The following is a 21,897-nucleotide window of genomic DNA, read 5'->3' as shown; positions in this document are numbered from 1 at the left end:
GGTGGCTTGCGAATTAGACGGAACAGACAGGGACTAAAAATAAATTTTATTCATCAATAAAGCTGTCAAATCTAATTACGATGAAGTCTATTTAGGGTCCTTTTGGATGCCGAGAAGATTTTGATTTGGATTTCTCACATTTGCAGCCCTTTTGTATTGTGATTTGGATCCGGCTCAAATCCTTGGATTTCCAAATCAGCGACTGACAGTGAAAAAAATCAGATTTCCAAATATGCTGTTGAATAAGTGCTTGGAAATCCACAGATCTGGCAGTTTCCTTCACCCTCTTTGCTCCTCAACCTCTCCCCTCCAGTCGGAAGTACCCCCTTCCCTCTCTGCCTCCCTCAACATGAGCTGGCGGATCTATTCATTTTGTATTCAAAACTCAATTCCAAATCCAAATACAAAATATGAGGTATCCAAACGGACCCTTATAGACTTTGCAAAAGAAATCCTATTCAAAGTAAAGCTTATTTCCTAATCCTACTCAAACTCTAAGACCTACTCTAGCTAGAACTCAAACACAAATCCAATTCAAAACAGGTATCCTATTGAAACTAGGACTTTGCAAACGCCACTTAAACTCCTACTTCAACACAAATTCCTACGTAGCGTAAAAGACCAAAAGAAAATAAATTACATTTAAATTAATTTCCTAATAAAGTAAATCTTCCATGAGCAATCTTGGACCGTTGATCTTCATGAGCATGGAAGATGCACTTGCATCAATTCAGACATAGCCGAAACTGAAATTTCGGTAAAAAATAAATTCCATTATTTTCGGCCGAAATTTTGGAAAAAATAAATTTCACAAAAAATAAAAAAATTTCATTTTCCCAATATATCGGCTGAAATTTCCGAAATTCCGAAATTTTGCATTTTTGCCGAAATTTCGGATTTATGTACTTTCGGTGTCGGTCCCGACCGAAATCCCAAATTTCGACCGAAATTTAAAACCATGGATGGAACTCAGTTTTGCCATAGGAGCAAATATCTCTTGATAGTCCACTGCATCTTCCTCGGCAAACCCCTTTGCAACAACACGGACCGCCAATTTCTGACCAAAGAGAGATCAAAATAACCAAACCACACGCATTCTGTTCTGAATGTTCACTGACCATACCTAAAAAGAACTGAACTGAGATGATTAAATTCACATAAAGTCATGTTTAGAGCAAAATGAAACAGATGGGGCACAACTTTTCCCACGAAAACAACATCACACAACACATGTTGCAAAGAAAGATTGAAATGTCATTGGTTACACGACCATATAAACTAGGAGTTTAGAACCCAAAAGAGATGAAAAACGTAAAAATCAATATTGCCAATAAGAAAAATCCAAAAGACCACTCAACCTCACAACATAACTGTCCTATGTGTTTTAGTTAACTTGGAGTTGCATGACTTCTCCTCACGGATTTGCATGTGGTTTCTTCATATCTTCATGCTCTTTATGGGATATGGTACATATTTGTCTTTACACTTTTTCCCCACAAAATTATGGTATAATTGTTGCTAGGAACAGCAATTCATATACTGACTGTGATGCATGCGAATAAAAACAAGTTTAGACATTCCTTCTAACTTAATTATTTATTTTGTTCTTTTTGTGAAACATGCAGGTCATAGCTGCAGTGTCATTTCAAATAATCTCCTCTGATACCCAGTATGCTGAAATTCCTCTTGCTGCCGTTAGTTCAAACTACCATCACAAGGTTAGAGACATCATTTCAAATTTCCGTCTGTCTAATATCTTTGGTATGTCTTGTCTTCAAGATCATTTTCCTTATATGGTGTTGTTTCTTTTGAGATCATTTATTTTAATTTGTAATGAGTAAAATCATCTCTCTGTTACATGTTGTCTGTTGCACTAATTGATGGTGGGCTTCGGTTTCATAATGGAAACATAGTATAGGATGTAGAAGCATCATAGGTTTAGCAAATTCTCTACTTGTTGAATACATAAGATACTAGTGTTCCTTCTCTTAGGAGGTGTTAGAGTGAGTAGTCACTATAAGGGTATAATTGTCTATGTACTTTATCTCATTAATAGAAATACATAAGTGAGGGGGAGTTCTCTCCACTCACGATTCTCTCTTCTCAACATGGTATCATTCTTCTCATTCTTTCTTCTCAACATGGTATCAGAGCCCTTGGGTTCTGGATCCCTAAGGACCACCTTGGACCTCTCCTTTCCTCTTCTTCTTCTTCTTCTTCTTCCCTACTCCCACCCTTGCTGCCCCCACATCCGCAGCCATCACCACCACCCCTGGCACCGCCCCTCGGCAACCCTAACCCACTCCCGACCCCCGCCTGCACCCCTATGCCCCGCGGCATCCCCTACCCCTGCCTGCACCACTACGCCTTCCCTTCTCCTGCCTGCACCCCTACCCCCTCTACCCCCTCGCGGCATCCCCTACCTCCCTCCCTCCCGACCCCCACCTCCACCCCTACCCCCCGCTCTACCCCCTGCGGCAACACCACCCTCCCTCCCGACCCCTACGGCATCCTCTAGCCCCCCTCGCGACCCTCGCCTGCACCCCGCCCCATCCTCTAACCCCCTTCTAACCCGGGACACCACCCCATCCCTTACCCCCCCTAACCCTGCACCATACCCCTCCTTCACAAACCCTAACCTCCTTTCCAAACCCTAAATATCAAAATAGAAAAAGGGAGGAAACACCTATGTCCTAGATCCTCTATTATTGATCTTCTCTTCTCGTTCGCGGCTTCGATCTCATCATCTATGGCTATCTCTGTCTCCTCCTCCTTCGTCATCGGAGCTGCGATATGATATCTCCACTTCATTAGTTGGTTTCTTGATTGTTTTTCATTCTTTATTTTTCCGATTGCGTGGGTGTTCTCCGTTCTTAGTCCTTTGTTATCGTCATGGATCCACCTGTCATTGTGGATCCCTCTATTGGCTCGACCACTGAGGTCCGTGCCACACACCCGCCTAGGGGTTCTTCGTCTGCTTCATACTTGTCACCTGTGGAGGGTTCTTTCCCACAGATGACCACTGATAAGTTAGATGGAACCAACTATTTATCATGGAAGGTTGTTGTTGAGACATATCTCCTTGCTCGGGGCATGGTTAGTCTTCTTTGTCAGGATCCTCCCTCTACTACAGATCCTAGTTATGCTGGTTGGGAGCAGGAGGATGCTTTGATTCACACGCTTTGGCAGAGTATGACCCCGTCATTGTTGCCACAATGATGCTTCTTCCCACCTTGAAGCAGATCTGGGATCATACCACACCGCTGTCTAGTGGTTGACAACCTCATATGTAATTGTGCCATGTCTTCTAGCTTTCCGGGAGAATCTAGTCATTTAGTCAGTTCATAACAATCTCTATAAAGCAAGGGCAAAGCTTCTACGACAACTTCCTCTTCATGTAGTCTTCGGCCTTCAGAACGTAGATCTTGTCCTCATGTGTAAAGCTCAAGTATTTCCACACTAGACCTGTAGGTCAGTTGCTAAACCACAACCACCTGTCTCGTTACCAGACCCAAATTTATGAAAACGTCGTGGTGATATGAGTCTTGCTGCACATTATGGCTAGTTCATCTCTGTTTGCCAGCAGCTAGATGTTTTAATGCCCCTTACCTCCGATATTACAGTGATTCGTCGTTAGCGGGCCAGCTTCGTGTGGTTCATTATCTTGACAGTCTGGGCCCTGAGTTCATACATCTACCCCATCAGATCATTTGGCCTGGTTCTATTTTGTCCCTTACTGAGGTCTATTCATGTGCCCAATAGTGTCTTGGAGAGTCTTCACCCATCATCTCTTCCAATGGTTCGCTCTAGCAGCCTATGGTGATGGTAGTCTATCTGTTCGTGGTGGCGGTTCCTTTGGCCGAGGTCGAGGATGTGGCCATGGCCACCCTTATTGTACTCATTGTCAGAGAGAGGGCCACAAGATCGACACATGTTAGACTCTTCATGTCGAGCTTCCCTAGTCTCGCTCGGCGCATCTGACTGCCACTACCCCATTTGAGGCGTCTATTGCTTCATCCACTGCTGCTCCTGTCCCAGCTGATGATTCATTTACCATCTCAAGTGCCCACTATAAGGAGCTTCAACTACTTCGCTTGATTGCTCGCCCTCCCACTGCGGGCTTTGCACAGCCAGGTAGTTCACCCGCTACCCTTCTTTCTAGTTTCGGGTCCTGGATTATCGACTCAGGGGCCTCGAACCACATGACTGGCAACCCTTCTCAGCTTACTCTTTTTCGCTCATTTCCATCTGCTTCTCAGTCCATTACTCTTACTGATGGGTCCACTACACCCATCACTGGTGTTGGTACTGTTTTCCTGTCCTTGTCTTCCATCGTCTTCGGTTTATTTGTTCCTAAATCACCTTTTTGTTAGTCAGATTACTAAATCTTTGAATCGCTCTATCCCATTTTACCCTTTTTATTATTTGTTTCAGGATCTCTCAACTGGGAGGACGATTGGATCGGGTCATGAGGTGGATGGGCTCTACCGTCTCGACTGTCGACCACCATCTGCTGCCTTACAAAGTTCTGTTGATGCTTTTCAGTGGCATTGTCTCCTTGACCACCCTTCCCTTCAGCGGCTCCAGCAGACGTCTCTTGTCCCTAGCATTATGTCGTTGTTTTTGTGCGAGTCTTGTGAACTCGGGAAGCACCATCGTGTGTCTTTTCCTTCCCGAGTTGTTAGTCGAGTCTCTAATCCATTTGCTTTAGTTCATTCAGATGTATGGGGACCCTTTAGGGTCGCATCAAATAATAGGTTCAAGTATTTTAATGGTTTTATTGATGATTATTCACGTATGACATGGGTGTATTTGCTTAAAGACCGTTTTGAGGTCTTCTCTGTTTTTTGCTCTTTTCATACTGAAATAAAAACTCAATACAATTGCAATTTAAAGTGTTTACGCACAGATAATGCTCGCGAGTATTTCTCAAGATCTCATGGCTTTCAGGATTATCTGTCGACTAATGGCGTTCTCCACCAGTCTTCTTGTGCAGACATGATGCAGTCCAAAAATCTGGACGCTCTTCGTTGCGCAGCAGCGGATGCAAGATTGATAAAATAAATGAAAAAAGGGGCCCTTCGAACACCATCGTAGGGAATAGGATACTTCGATCACTGTCGAAGGGGATGAGATTTACTTCGATTCCGTCGAAGTCGAGTTTCTCAGAGCAAAACTAGAAAATACTCCTGCAGGTGCTAATCCAAGCAACCAAAAGTTCTCATAGGAACTCAAAAGCCTAAAGGCAAATTACATTCAATAATCGTCCATTACAATGCTTACATAACATACATTTATAATAAAAGAAACCCTAAAAAGTAACTTAATACCCAAGCAACTAATCATAACCGTCCATCTAAAATAAGATAAATAAAACCTAAAACTCAACTAAAACTTACCTAAAATAGTAATCTCGTAATATTCATATACCATATTTGTAAAACGCCTATAACTTTGTCAAATCAAGTCCAAATCGTGTAATCTTAGGCTCTTTAGATAGGTAATCGAAAAACCTTTCTTAAAACACCAAAATCAGGCCAAAAGAATAAGATTTGATGACCTCAAAAAATACTACAAATAAAAATTAAAAAATAAGAAACTTCTTCCATGCCAACGAATCGAACTATTATTGGTGACTTACGTCCGCATCATACTCCCCCGGTTCAAAAAAACTCGTCCTCGAGTTTTAAAGTGCTGAAGAACATTCATCAATTGAAACTGTCGAACATCGAATCTTTCTTCATAATCTCGAAGAGGAAAATAGAATCTATCTTGAACTTGAACTGGCTTGAATTCATAAATATTCACCGTAGGTTTCGGCACAACATCCAATAAAAACGGATCAATATAATTTAATGAAGAAATTGATATAATATTTTTCCGTTTGCCCATCTCTCTAATCTCCCATAGTTCCTCTATTATACTATCAGATCTATTTTCTTTTGTTTCTTCATCCTTGATTTCAAGAGGCACAACAATCATCGCTTCAAGTGATTCGGCGATCACTTTGTCACCATCAAAAGATAATGACTCCTGATCTGAACTTTTAGCAATAATCAAATATCCATCTTCTGAATATTCATCATAAATTGCTGGTGAGTCCCAATTTATTATTTCTTCCTCTTGGTAATAATAAAATGATTTTAAGTGTGGTGTTACCTCCTAATCTTGGTATTCGACAATTCTTCCCTGAAGTGATCTAAGATAATCTATAGCCATCATGAATCCACGCAAACTTCGCTACCAAACTTTTTCTTCAACGCAAGGAAGGAGTCAGCTCCGATACCAACTGATGCAGTCCAAAAATCTGAACGCTCTTCGTTGCACAGCAGCAGATGCAAGATTGATAAAATAAATGAAAAAAGGGGCCCTTCGAACACCGTCGTAGGGAATAGAATACTTCGATCACTGTCGAAGGGGATGAGATTTACTTCGATTCCGTCGAAGTCGAGTTTCTCAGAGCGAAACTAGAAAATACTCCTGCAGGTGCTAATCCAAGCAACCAAAAGTTCTCATAGGAACTCAAAAGCCTAAAGGGAAATTTCACTTAATAATCAAAGTCCATTACAATGCTTACAAAACATATATTTATAATAAAAGAAACCCTAAAAAGTAACTTAATACCCAAGCAACTAATACATGCATCTATACCTCAAAAATTTAGGTTGATTACAGGAAAGATTTGTATGTCTTCATCTTTCCCCGTGTCCTCACAGGAGGCCTTGATATGCCTGCACTTTTTTTTTCTTTTAAAATTGGCATGCAGAAATTTCTAGATCATATGGACTGAATATACCTTTCATATATGAATTTGTCTTTTCATCTTGTTTGATGTCGTGTTTATAAAACAAATCCAGCCACCATTCATATATTCATTTATTTTGTCTAATGTCATGTCTCATGTGTAAACAAATCCTACCACATTCTACATTTTCTATCAAGTCTACTAATGGAACCTTAGAAAATTTCAGGGGATTGGTCATCTCTTGTATATGGAGTTGAGAAAGAGACTTCACAATGTTGGTGTTTCAACAATATTCTGCTGGGGAGATCAGGAATCTGAAGGATTTTGGCTTAAGCAGGTATCTTGAATGGAGCTTGACATAAGATGGCAGTGGACCTATATGGGAAATCAGTAAAGCAAAACTACACAATCCAAAAGTAGTAGTTGCTTTCTCTAATTCTGTGAGAAAGTATCCCCACATTTTCTGCACCAAAATTACACAATCAATATTTTCACACAAGATAAACATTAGTTCAGGATCCGAATAGGTTTTTCTTTTTTCCTTTTTTTTTTTTCATTTTTTATCCATCTTCTGAAAGGGTTATTTTCCCAGATGGTTAGGTTACCTGAACGGCAGACTCTGATACCTGGCTTTTGTGAAATACAGGTTTCCTGTTTTGAGTCAACCTGTCATACTGTAATTTAATCTTCCATTTCTGTTTTTGGGTAGGCATCTGGGTTATCCTTGAAAATCCATGGTGCTAAAGTTGAGACACTTTGAGAATATTTGAGATATTTTTGTCATTTTTAAGCCCAAAGTACTTTTTTTGTAAAATCAGGTTGCCTTGGCAACTTTCTATCTTAAAGGGGAAATGATTTTTTCACCCCCCTGTAGGATTATGCGCCTTTTAACGTGATTTGACGTCAAAAAGCGTTAAAGTCTGCCACAATTATCATTAAAAGGGGCCCGAATAATCCTACAGGGGGGTGGGGTGTGAAAAAATCATCTCCCTCCTAAAATTGTTATAATGGATACTTTCTATCTTAAAAGGGCGATGATATTGTCACCCCCCCTGCGTACGCATTCGCCCCCCTTATTAATGCTTTTTGACGTCAAATCAAGCCAAAAGGGGAGCGAATGCGTAATTTAGGGGGGGTGACAATATCATCGCCCTCTTAAAATTGTTATAATGGATTTGATGCAGGGTTTTATATCAATAGCAGAGGTGGACACCAAAGGTAGAGCTGGCAGGCTTCCAATCAAAGCGGATATCCGTAGGGCATTGTGCTTTCCTGGTGGTTCCACTCTTATGGTTTCTCATCTTGCTAAGGAGTTTTCGATTCCAGCTATCTCCCCAAAACAGGCAAAATCATGCTTCCCGTTAGACCCTCGTGCGAAGCCACCTTCATCTGAATGCTTTGTTTGCCCAGAGATTGATCTTTCTAAGGATGATAATGCAGTGAATCTAATCACTGACCAATTAAAAAATCATCAATCCAAAGATTTATTGAATGACGGATGTTCAATGGGTGAACAAAAAGTTTATGGTAGGTAAAGTCTTGTGATTTTCCATGCTGGTTTTTTCACGTCTGTCTAAATAACCCTCTACTATCATGATACTGATACTTTAGATTCACATGCTTTCATTTTTCAAATAAATCTTGGCGTATTTCTACCATCTGTTTACAATCTCATCTGCTTTTGGCAGGGTCCTTTCCTATAAGTGATAAAATAAAGGGTCGCACAGACTTGGTTCCGTTGAATGGTGTGGATTGTAACAATGTTGCCAGTGATTTAGGGATAGCCGAAAATGGATGCAATGCTGATGTAAAACACTGTTCCTGTTATGGACAAGGGGAAAAGAAGAGAGTTTGGGAGGCCTCTTTATACTCATTAAAGTCAAAGAAAGTCAAGGGTGGTCATCATATTGACTGTCACCTGGAGCCTAGTTGGGATCTTGTTCATGAAAATGATTGTAAAAATGAAGCTGATTTTGGTGGCCGCTCCTTGGATTATTCTGGGGACATATCTTTGGTGAAAATAACTCCTAAAGTTTCTCTACAGACTAGTTGTTTCACAGTTCATGCTGAAGGAAATAGACCTCTTCATATCACATCAACTGAAGATCACATTAGTGAGGATCCACCCTTAGAAAGAGCACATCCTGTGATCATGTTAATGAATATTGCTGATGACATTAAGAAAGCATCCCTTAGGAAGGTAAATCCTTGAAATTGTTTATTTTATGAGCAATTGTAAGATAATTTGTCAGGAATAACTGGTTTTATTTTCTTAAGTTTCAATATGTGACCTCTTCAGTTTTCTATTTTGATACTAGATAAATGCATAAGATTTTGCCGTGTTTGTAGATGTAAAGCTTTCCAAGAGTATTCTAAGCTCCTATAAGGGGTGAAAACAACTTCAATACTACATTTATCTTGGGAGGGGACATTCTCTAGTGTTTATAATTGTTATGATAAATGAAGGAAGCTCAAACCATAGTCGCAGATATTTGTCTTGGGTTGCGATGTTTTAAAAAATATCGAAGATATTTGTGACTATGTCTTAAACTAACACAGAAAGTAGGTGATTTTCAGTCAAATTTCATTTGACCGCATGTTAAGATACCATCTGTGGCATTTTCTATCTCCACGTGTCAGCTGTTGTGTTTTCCCTGTTGGCTGAAGTGGTCACCTAATTTCTTCTATTTCTTTTTCTTCTCACAGAAGCAGAAAACAAAAAGGAAATCGGCGGTAAGCCGATTTCTTTGCTCACATCTCTCTCTCTCACCAGTTTCGTTTTCTTCTCTCAAACCTCTGTCATGAGTCCAACGCTTACACGAAGGTCCTGGAGTCTCCTCGAAAGAATCTGGTGGCACAGCGAAGGAAGCAGCAGCGACACCTCGCTCCCTCTCCTGCTTCAGCCACCACCCTCCCCCGCTAGCCACCCCTCTTTATCTTTCTTTTTCTTTTCCTTTTAATAAAATGCTTTTTTCTCAGTTTTTTATTTTCTTTTCCTTTTCTAATTCTTCTCACCACGTCTTTTCCGAGAGTTTTCCGACCCAAGGAACACCTAAACAGAGCCTAAACATGCTAGGCATAGGAAAGAAAGGAGAGGAGAAGAAAGGGTTAGAGTGTAGGTAAAAATAAAAAAAAGAAGAGCAAGAAGAGCATGAAGAGAATCAGGGGATTTGTAGTCTGAAAGTTAAACCCCATGACTCTCTCCATGTTGTTCTATATTATCTCTAGAAATAACAATTATGAAATCCAAGTGTGACAACCCAAGAGGGGGGTGAATTGGTCAATTAAAATTTTTAGGCTTGATTAGGTGGAAGATTAAAAGTTAATCCACTTAATTAAGCACTAATTAGTCTAACCCTTGTTCAAATAGGCATGCTAGTGAAATCTAGGGTTTAGACAAACTAATCAAGCACATTTACTAACCCTTGTTCAATTAAGTATATAAATACAAGTTAGGGTTAGAGTTTACCAATCACCACACGTGCAAGGGAAGGAGAAGAAGAGCCATCCACAAGGAACACAAGATTTTTATAGTGGTTCGGTCTATCACAAGACCTACTCCACTCTTCTAAGTTTAGCTTCTTGGGTACTCCACTAAAAATGAGATTTCAAGCCTAATCTCGAAGCTTTACAACCACCTTCTCCATCTCCAAAGGGGACAAACCCTTTTGGCACGAAGCCTTGCGAGGGGACACACCCTCTTACATGATTCACCTTTCTTAACGGGCCGAATCAGAGACCCCTCACAATGTCTTCACTTTTCTTAACGAGCCGAAGAGGAGACCCTTACAATGTCTTCACAATTCTTAACGAGCCGAAGAGGAGACCCTCACAATGTCTTCACAATTCTTAACGAGCTGAAGAGAAGACCCTCAACAATGAAGAACAACAATGAAAAACTCTCAATGCCTCTTAATAGGCGGATTACAACTTTGTAAGCTCACAATCACTCCAAGAAAATAAGCAAATGGAAGCCCTATGGAGTGCCTCTTGATAGAATGTGGAAATACAAGCTCAAAGAGGTTTTAGCTTTTGATTTGAAGGTTAAAGATGGGATTTGATCTTTTCAAAATGTTCAAAAGCTTGTTTAGATGGGTTTTGATTGTGTGTATATATATATATATATATATATATGTATATATATATATATATGTATATATATATATATATATAGTGTATTTGAAAATATGACCATTTGGGGTAAAACTGTAAAAAACTAGGTTGAAAAAGTCAACCTGCGAAAGCTCCAACGGCTACTTTTCCCGACCGTCGCAGTCTACCGAAACACAGCGGTCGCTTGCCCCTATCGGGTGCCCGTTTTTATTTTCAAATTTCTTACCGTTGCGGTCGACCGGCCCCATGTCCGCTCAAAATCTAAACTCAAAAACCATCTCGGTCGACCAACCCATGACGGAATGGTTCTGATTCCACAAAACTATTTCCGCGGTCGTCCGGCTTACCCAGGTCGACCGGCCTGCCTTTGTTCGGACGATGCTAGAATTCCAGCCATCCTTCCGCAGTAGCCCGGTATACCCCGGTCGACCGACCCTGTTTGAAATTCCTTTTTAACATTTAAAATTCAGGGGCTTTGGGCCATGGTCTTTGGGTTTTAGTCCTAGGTTTTCAAACATATTTTTGAGTATGTGTATGGTTTTCAAAGATATAAAAACTTAAGTATGAAAACCATTTGAAAACCTATTGAAAGTGCATTTTACAAAATATCAAGAGGACTCTAAATACATTCTAAAAATGATAACATTGAGTATTCTTGGAATGTATCGGCTCCTTTGCACTTCCTTGGACTACTTCGGCTTGAGTGAACATCTTGACCTCGTTTTAGCTCTTGTGACCTTCTTCAATCTTCAATACATGTTGAATGGTACATGAGGTGTCACCATAACATGTTCAACTCCAAGCTCCTTCTTGACACTTGATAGGGAACTTGTGGGATCTTGAACTTGAGCGTCTTAACTTTGAACATCCTCCAAATGGTGATGTCTTCACTATGAGTGCAAGCTCTTGATCATCATGTGTGTAGATCCACAAGCCATGTGTTGAGATGAGTTGTGTAATGGCGATTATGACATGAAATTCCTGTATATAACACAACACCTCAAAGCAACACATTAGTCCATAAATGCTAATCAATTTGTGTTTGCTAGCATCAAAACAAGAGGTAAGGTGAATGATTAGACCCATGGGAACCCTTGGGCTTACAAATTACAAGCATGCCACTCATCAACGACAGGTCTCATTACAACGCACTTTGAACACATTCTTAACACACCAGAGCGTCGATATCATCCATGCCCATTGTCGACAAGAAGATAATGGAGAGAATTAGTGAGTTGGAGGGAACTCCGCCTCACTTATGTATTTATATAAAGAGAGAGGGTACAAAGACTAAATTGCACTTAGGCATATTACACACTTTTAACACTCCCTCTCAAGCTGGAATGTATATATCATACATTCCTAGCCTGTTACAAATGTCACTCAGCTTAGCCTTACTTAATGGCTTGGTAAACATATTAGCCAACTGATCCGCTGATCTAGTAAAAATTATGTGTATCTCCCCCTTTTGGATTCTCTGACCGAATGAAATGACAATCCACCTCAATGTGTTTAGTCCGCTCATGAAAAACCGGATTTGTAGCAATGTGAATGGTGGCCTTATTGTCACAATACAACGAAGAAGGAGAGGAGGGGGTGAGACCAATCTTTGACAGAAGGGAGCGTGGCCAGATGAGTTCTCCACTCGTGTGAGCCATGGCCTTGTATTCGGTTTTGGCACTGGATTTAGCTATGACATCTTGTTTCTTGGCTATGACACCAAGTTACCTCCTACGAAGGTACAATATCTTGTAGTAGATCTGTCAACTGAGGATCCTGTCCAATCTTCATCAGTGAACCCTTTTATCCTATCATGGCCATGCTTCTTGAACAATAAGCCTCTCCCTGGAGCACCTTTCAAATACATGATAATTTGACGCACTGCTGCCCAGTGAGAGGTATGTGGAGAGCTCATATACTGGCTGACTACCCCTACAACAAAAGAGATATATGGACGAATAACTCTGAGATATATGAGCTTTCCAAGCAACCTCTTGTACCTGCCAGGGTCTTTTAACAAATCTCCTTCCTTTGGATGAATTTTCACATTTGGACCCATGTGCACAGCAACCAGTTTCACCCCAAGAGAACCTGTTTCATCTAGTAAGTCCAATACAAACCTTCTCTGTGAGAGGGAAAGGCCTCTGCTGGAATAGCTACCTCAATCCCAAGAAAATATCTCAGGCGACCCAGATCATTGGTGGAAAACTCTTTCTGCAAGAAGGACTTCAACTTCTGAATACCAACTGAGTCACTGACAGTAATGATAATATCATCAATGTATACTATAAGAAGAACACACCCAGTAACAGATCGATGACTAAAGATAGAATGATCAACGGCATATTGTTTCATGCCAAACCGCATGACACTATCACTGAATCTCCCAAACCATGCTTTAGAAGATTGTTTTAGGCCATAGAGAGATTTTCGCAAGCGACAAATTCAGGAGTGCCTCTCCCCCTGAGCAACATACCCAGGAGGTTGCTCCATGTATACCTCCTCATTGAGGTCACCATGAAGAAAGGCGTTTTTCACATCGAGCTGATAGAGAGGCCAACCATGATTAACATCCAATGAGAGCAACACTTGAAAGGATGGAATTTTGGTGACAGGAGAGAAAGTCTCAGTATAGTCGATTCCAAAGGTCTGCGTATACCCCTTTGCAACTAAGCGCACCTTGAGGTGCTCAACTATCATCTCTGGCAAATATTTGATGGAGAAAACCCATCGACACCCTACAGGCTGAGCACCTGAAGGAAGAGAGACCAAATCCCAAGTCTAATTGGTCGTAAGGGCATCCATCTCAAGGTCCATAGCAGCACGCAAGCCAAGATGAGCAAGGGCCTCTGCCACAGACTGCAACAAGGAAACAGAAGACAAGGAAGTGACAAACTACGAAAAATAGGAGTGAGATTATCATAGGTAACAAAATGAGAAATAGGATGGGCAGTAGAACAAGAACGAGTACAGGAAGGAATAGAGGAGTCTACATGAATATCAGAAGCAAGAGTAGGAGCCGAAGTCACCGGCAATGGAGAGGAAGGGGACTCAACATGGTCAGGGAGTACATGAAGAGGAAGGCGAACCTAAGGGGCAGAGACAATGGGACTAGCAGGAGCAGTAAAAAAAGAGACGGACTCAAAGAAGGTGACATCGGCTGAAACAAAGAGCCGGCGAAGCCCAGGATTGTAACACATATAACCTTTATTGGTACAAGAATAGCCCAGAAAGACACAGTGTTCCGCCGAGGGTCTAATTTATCCAGACCTGGAGTAAGGTTGCGAACAAAACAAACACAACCAAAGACCCCTGGAGTAAGAGGAAAGGAATCGTGGTGAGGATGTAAGACCGAAAAAGGAGATCTACCATCCTGGACGGGAAGGGCATACAATGGTGTTTCCCAAGCTCACAGGACTCACACTGAAAGGACTGAAGAGGGCCAGAAAGAACTGAGGACTGCTGGAGTCACTAAATAGAGGGATGGCCTAGACGGCGATGCCATTGATAGCATCAACAGAACTATGCAACACAGCTCGAGGAGGGTTACAGTCAAGGTCATAGAGACCATTCACCGCACGACCTGAAGCAATTATCTTCCTATTTGAAAGATCCTGAAAAAACACATTGAGAGGGGAAGAAAGAGATAGAACAGTTAAGACTCTTAGTAAGTTGGCTAGCAGAAAGTAAATTAAAGGGCGACTTAGGAATACAAATTACCGAAGATAAAGTAAGACCGGAGTGATGGGAAATAGTACCAATACTAGATATGGGTGCAGTGGTCCCATCGGCCAGAGTAACAGTAGAGACTAGATGAAGGGGTTTAAATGAACTAAGGGAAGTAGGGTTGCCTGTGATATGGTTAAAGGCCCCAGAATCAATAATACAATAGCCAGAGGTAGTAAGAAGTGAAGTAGGTGAACTATCAGGCTTGGCAGAAGGCGCAACAGGTGACAAACTGTGTGCATGCAAGCGTAAAAACTCATCATAGTCGACCCTGGAGACGTGGACATAGTCATGGAAGAGAAGCAAATGAAACGCTTTCATAAAAATTCTCGTAGAATCGAGAATGAAGTTTTCATTCTGTACATGAAGACCCAGGCAGACACCGACTTGGAATATTCATGATCTGAATTCCAGTCGCGTCACTGTAATCCTCCTCGATCACAGCAGGGAATTTCCCTCAGTGCTACATGTAATCCATTCTAGTGATGGTAAACTGGCTAGGCCTTGACTACTGGTGCATCCGGCTCTCGATCTAGAGCTACTGGTTCAACAACTGCTATTGGTGGTTGTAGTGTCTGGGCCGGAGGAGGAGGAAGTAGAGGCACCAGGAAGGCGAACACAGGTGATTTGATTAGAACAGACCGGATGGAGCTCCTGATGTAAGGCATAGCACGTACCCACAGTATGGTCCGCTACTTGACAATTAGTGCTGAGAGGGAGCCCACGCCCACTAGCAACCCCCCCATAATCACGGTCATGATCACGGCCTCGACGATCTTGACCACGGGCAAAACTAGGATCGCCACGGCCAGGACGGTCACCACCAACGTAAATGACAGGAATAGAATCTTCAAGAGAAGGGTCACGAGACCTATGTCTTTGCATACAGTACGATGCACGAGAAAAGATCTCGGGGATGGATGAAGTGGACCCATCGAGAGCGACGGAAGTCATCTGGGGGAATGAACCCTCCACAGAATGAGAATAGCGAGATGAAGGTGATGCTGAAGGTGGAGTTGCACGGACCTCATGGGTCGTGCCGAGAAAGGGATCCACACTGACCGGAGGCACCATGAAGACAAAGAGAGAAGAATATTCGCAACCACAACAACAACAGAAGAGCCAACAAAAAACTGAGAATCACACGGTGAGTCCGGTCATGATACAGCGTCGCCGATGAAGAGACATAGCAGAACGAGACATATGATCACTAGTCAGGAGGAGAATAGAGGCTAGGAGAGAAATCGGAGGCACAACATCTCACTCGGACATTTCATCAAACACGTGGCAGGCACCGTGGCTCCGGAGAAGAGACATAGTACGCCGACCAAGGAGGAGAAACAATCAAGGAGACCGGAGCCGTGAGAAGGAATAAAAAAGGTACTAAAAAGATTTAGGCCATTGAAGAGAAGGGGATTAAACCCCGAGTGAGAAAGAAGGAAAAAAAGCGAGTGTCCTTTTAGATTAGGGTTTGAAGTAGGTTTGGATTGACAATAATAGAGAGTGAAGGTGTGGAGTCGTGGAGTGGTGTAGGGAGTTTTGCGTAGGATTTACAGCGTGAGAGTGTAGGGTTTAGCCTGGATTTAGGGTTTAGAGGTAGTGGCGTGAGTGAAGGAGAACAATGTTGGTGGCGTGGTGGTGAAGGAGAGGAAGATGAGGGTGGGACGTATGGCTCTGATGGAGGAAGATGGAGCGTACGACGCTGGTTGTGGAGGAAGGGTGGAGCTTACGGTGTGGTGGAGCGAGAGGTGGAGGCGTGAAGAAGAAGGAAGCAAGGGGAGGCTTCCAATGGTGGTCCCTAGGGCACCAAAAACCCTAGGGCTCTGATATGATGTTGAGAAGAAGAGAATGGAGAGAATTAGTGAGTTAGAGAGAACTCCCCCTCACTTATATATTTATATAAAGCGAGAGGGTACAAAGACTAAATTGCCCTTATGCATATTACACACTTCTAAGTTCTAACACCCATCTTTGAACAAAATGTGTAGACCTATTTCGACCGAGTGACTTTGTTGAAATATCTGTCTACTATCTTTAGACCTCACAGTCTCGCATATCACATGAAGTAAGTATTTGCTTGCGAGTAACCTTTTTCTAAATGAAGTTACAATCTACTGCAATGTGCTTTATCTGCTCATGAAACACCAGATTATTGGCTATGCAAGCAGCTGTTTAGTTCCTTGAAAAATAGTGGTAGCAAACACTAAATGAAATTTAGTTGACATGGGTAGCCAAGTAACAGAAAAGCCCTGTGACATAAAGTTGTGTTTATAACTTCAACGAGGTGCATAATGCTCGACTGTAGTCTTCCCAAACATCTAGTTTCCTTTGTGTTACTTATGTTTTGTAGGATTTTGTGCTTCTGCAATGATTTGTCTCACTCTGGCAATATATTGTTTAAGTGTAAAATGTTAATCTATGCTTACCTCAGGGAGGTTAATTTTTACAGAGAATCTGATGTGTGGCTTTGTGGGGCCGTGGTATTCGAGTTCCATGTAATAATGCATCACAAGTTGTATGTTAATGTGTAATCCTGGATCAATTAGTCTATGCCACCAGTTTGCCTACCTTTTAACTCAAATTGTTGGATCTGGACTGGTCAACTTGACCCTTTGATATTTGCGTGATTTTCTACATCAAATATCCTCTGAGAAATACTTCTTTCTATATGACACTGGAGTTGCACCTCCTGCAATGCATTAACATCCATGAATTGAGGTTGAGAAATATATTTCCTTTATTTTTATTCATATACTTCCGATCTTGGATACTTTCTATAATGTTCACTGGATATTCTATCAAAATGTTTAGACAATATGTTGTGGTTTCAGTTTGTGGTTCATCTAGTTCTAGTTTTTTGAAGATATATTTAACTTGGATTTGATGTTGATATTGCAGATAGTTGAAGAGCTTGGTGGTGTTGTTACCTTGGATGGAAGTGTATGCACACATGTTGTCACGGGAATAGCAAGAAGAACAATGAACTTCTGCACTGCTTTGTGTTCTGGGTTAGTCTTATTTGAATTATTTGAACTATAGTGTGGAGGGATATATTGCTTAAACTATAGCTACAAGTAGACTAAATTAGTTATACCCAATTTTCCTTTCAATTCATTTAACACTCAATTTTGTCAAATTATTACCTTCAGTTATATGTTTCCAGCTATTTATTCATGTGCTTTTAAAGTTCTGGTTACATGCTAATCTGTTTCTAACTATGATTTGGTGGACACTTTGAATTTATTCGTGTCCACACGTGTCGACACTCCTTTAGCCACTTCTAAATGTACTGCTAGAAGTGTCAGTAACTTTGTATGTATGTGCGTGTATGAGTGTGCCACTATTTCTAGATTTTTAGGGGATTCCATGACAGATGCCTCATATCCTTATTGAAATCCGGCACACAAATCTATGTGTACAAATCATGATTATATGTACTTTCTATTTTAGCCGTCTCCCCATTTCTAAATTTTGGGAGTTTGCCGTGTTCGACACTCGTGTCCGTGTCCACAAATCATAGGTTTCTACAAATTTTTTCTGGACTTCTTTAGCTTATTTTTTGTCACTGTTATTTTATAATTCTTTTGGGCTATGATTTGTGGACACGGACACGAGTGTCACGTGTCGACACGAACACGGAGTGTCTGACACGACAAACTCCTAAAATTTAGAAACGGGGACACGGCTAAAATAGAAGTACATTGAAATCCCAAAGGGCAACCCAAGAGGGGGGTGAATTGGGTTATTTAAAAATTTCTTCTAAATAACTACAAGGAGTGTGAGATTTAAACCCAGATTATGCTTACCCTTGTTCAAGATAAAATTTCAAGTTAAGGAAAGAAATTATCAAACACCAAGGAGAGGAGGAGAAGAGTAAAGAGACCACACGGAGATTTTTATAGTGGTTCGGTCACAAACGAACCTACTCCACTACCCAAGTACTTGGTCTTTTCCTTGGGATTTTCCTTCACTATATTGAGATTCCGCACGCCGAATCTCCGGGCCTTTACAACAAAATCCGCCTCCAGGGGAACAAACCCTCTTTGCAAACACCGCCTCTAAGGAATTAACCCTCTTTGCAAACACCGCCTCCAAGGAATCAACCCTCTTCGCACACCGCCTCAAAGGGTTCAACTCCTCTTTGCAAATACAAGAAAGAAAAGGAAAGATCAAGCTCACAATCCTCTAAATAGGCAAATACAAATCTCTCAAGCTGACAACTCCAAATGATTGCAAAGTCCTATGGAGTCCTCTTGACTAGGAGTAAATGCAAGGTTAAATGCTTTCAAGAGGTTGAAGAAGAATCCTTTTGATTTTGAGAGTATAAGCTCTAGGGTTTGCAAAATGATTGTTTAAAAGGTTCTTTGGAAGGGTCTTGAATGAGGTTTAAATAGCCCAAGTGCTTTTATGACCGTTTGGGGGCAATACTGTAAATATTTGACCAAGAAAAAGTAAACTGCGCAAGCCCCAACGGCTCTTTTGCCAGACCGGGGCGGTCGACTAAGCTACGGCGGTCGCCCGCCGTTATCGGGCGCTCATTTTTTATTTTGAATTTCGAACCGCCGCGGTCGTCCTCCGAGGGCTTCCTGTTTGTTTTATTTTTTTCATTCAAAACCTATTCGCGGTCGACCTAGCCAGGTGCGGTCGACCGCCAAGACCTTTCTGAATTGCTCCAATAAATCCAGGAGCATATCCGCAGTCGACCGACCCGCTTTTGAAAGGTATTTGTTGGAATTCCAGCAACCCTTCTGTGGTCGACCGTGGGACCCCGGTTGACCGGCCCTGCTTTGAAATTTAGTTTTACAATTTAAAACCATGGGGCAATGGGCTAAGGTCTTTGGGCTTTTGTCCTATGTTTTCAAATACTTTTATAAGTTTGTCAAAATACATTTTAAAGGGTTTTGAAAATATAAATCCATGCAAATGACTAATGCCAAGAGGACTCTATTATACACTATGTGAACCTTGAGTCTTCTTGAGTCTTTGTCTTCTAGGCACTTGCATGAGATGTTCACTTGGAGGAGTCTTCTATCTTGCTTTTGTGCATGTGGTTTCCTTGGGTCTTCAATGTTTGTAGGATGACCACCAAGGCTTGACTAGCTCCAAGTTGAGCCCTTCTTCTCTTTGCTTCTAGTGATGACTTCAATTATTCCTGTCTTGATCACAACACTAGAGCAACCATTAGTAATCTACCATCAATTTGGGTTTGTTGATCATCAAAATATGGGTGGGTTGCACCCTTGGGCTTACATATATGTAATCATGATTTGTGGACGCAGATTAGTGTGCCGAGTTTTGACACGGATACGGGGGTATATGACACGTCAACCCCTAAAAATATAGGAATAGTAGCACAATCATACACGTACATGCATGTAAAGTTATTGACACTTCTAGCAGTACATTTAAAAGTGTTTAAAGGCGTGTAAACACGTGTGGACACGGGTGTCGTGTCGGACACGACACGACATGCGTGCCGGTAATAAATTCGAAGTGTCGGCCAAATCATAGCTTTTGGGTATATTATATTAATTTTCGTAGAGTTTATTCCCTTTATTTTTATTAGAGTTAAATTCTTGCTGGAGTTTGATTTTCTAAAGCCAGAATGGTCAAGAAATTGAGAAACAACTGGCAAGATATAGAAAGAAGGAAAAGAGAAGGGAAACAGGTCGTTGATAACTTGATACCCAGTTTTAGGCATATAACCCATGCAAATTTTGGTTGTGGCTAGGTTCTCTGTCTCAAATATCTCCAATATTTTCAAAATATAGCGATTTTATTGCAAAATTTCGATAAAACGATAAAATATCCAGAATTTAAAAATATAGCGATATTTTCATTTACCACGATAATACTGCGATAGAGGGCGAGCCTTGGGGCAACGGTAAGGTTGCTCCATTGTGACACGGTGGTCATGGGTTCTTGTCATGGAAACAGCCTCTCTGCAAAGCAGGGTAAGGCTGCGTACATCTAGCCCTCCCCAGACCCCGCAATGGCGGGAGCCTCGTGCACTGGGCTGCCCTTTACGATAATATTGCGATAATATCATGATATTTTTACAGTATTTTTACGAGATTTTTTTTTTTTGAAAATGATTTTAATGTGATTTTTTATTTTTTTATTTTTTCTTAATTTATGTTTTTAAATAATTTTTTTGTCTTCTTCCCTATACAAACCCGAAATATAAAACAAATTTAATATATCCCAAAATTTTCCTTTGCCGAAAAATTCCTGAGAATGATACTTGTGACTTAAGCTAGGTTAATAGAAATATAGAATTATAGAACGGAGGTGTGGGACAACTTCCAGTAAGTCGGTAACACAAGGTCTGATAAGTTTAGGAAAATGTTGTAAATGGCTTGGTTCATGTTGATTACCAGCATTGATTAGCATATAAGACAACTTCTTGTAACACACGGTAGAAATGAAAGAAACGTTCAGAAACATGAACATCTTATGGCTTTTTTCAAGAGGAAATAACAGTGAGAAATAATAGACTTGAAGAGTATGGAGTTGCATACAATGGCCTGAGTTTGAAAGCCCCTTAATGAAGAGCAGTGGAGAAAGAGATGGTGTCCTGCAATACTCACACTTACCGGCATCCCAGCTGCCACCATCGGCAACAACTTTCAGTCCCTAGTTGGCTTCGATCAGAAACTCTTTCACAATGGAGATGGTGGTGTTGGCTTTAGCTAATCTCAAGACTTATCAAAACTTCCATTGGTTTGGTGTCATAAGCAAATGGAACCAAACATTACGGAAGGAAATACCATCATTGTGGGTGTGAGAGGCCTGCGGAAGAGAATGCAGCCAACATTCTTCAGTTTTTTAATATCAAAAAGGGTAGGACAGCCTACAGAGGGAAAATAATCAAAATATTACCACCACAGCCCATATATTTCAAGAAATGACAAAACTGAGTGTGCCGTTATTGATGTTGGGTGGGCAGATATCATTTTGATTGGCATTGGTATTAGTTGGATCGAGCAAAGTGGTGTAGTATTAGAAAAAAAAATTCAGCAAGAAGGCACATATCTATATAATCTCACTGCATGTGGATGACAATGAACTCTATGCAGCTTCTACAGTCGATTTTCAAGTGGTGTCTTGTCTATTGTGTTTCCAAAAAGATGGCAGTACCCAGAAACATACATCATCCAGTACAAAATCAGTAGGAATTAGAACATCCTCTCCCCTTAACATTACCAATTTAGCTTAGGCAACCAAATCTAATGAATATGGAGTGGGGAGGAAAAAGTCCCAATTTGTAATACCCTGAACATGCCGAAAGATGCAGCGTACTGCAGTATGAT

The 21,897-nt window shown here is 41.1% G+C and overlaps 1 protein-coding gene across 2 annotated transcripts in view; it reads left to right on the top strand.

Moving 5' to 3' along the window:
* Nucleotides 1–21,897, top strand: part of LOC143852944 (N-acetyltransferase) — a 45,010-nt gene that overhangs the window by 19,204 nt on the left and 3,909 nt on the right. For both annotated transcript variants that reach the window (XM_077362615.1, XM_077362614.1), the window contains exons 6-10: nt 1,626–1,718; nt 6,972–7,082; nt 7,930–8,272; nt 8,434–8,945; nt 17,483–17,592. In XM_077362615.1, coding sequence (XP_077218730.1) covers nt 1,626–1,718; nt 6,972–7,082; nt 7,930–8,272; nt 8,434–8,945; nt 17,483–17,592 — 1,169 coding nt within the window. The remainder of the gene's footprint in view (nt 1–1,625; nt 1,719–6,971; nt 7,083–7,929; nt 8,273–8,433; nt 8,946–17,482; nt 17,593–21,897) is intronic.

The sequence above is a fragment of the Tasmannia lanceolata genome, unplaced genomic scaffold (assembly GCF_043159265.1).
Source record: "Tasmannia lanceolata isolate RefF3 unplaced genomic scaffold, GAP_Taslan_0.1 ptg000019l, whole genome shotgun sequence".
NCBI lineage: Eukaryota > Viridiplantae > Streptophyta > Magnoliopsida > Canellales > Winteraceae > Tasmannia > Tasmannia lanceolata.
This window is presented reverse-complemented; position numbering and strand designations above follow the sequence as displayed.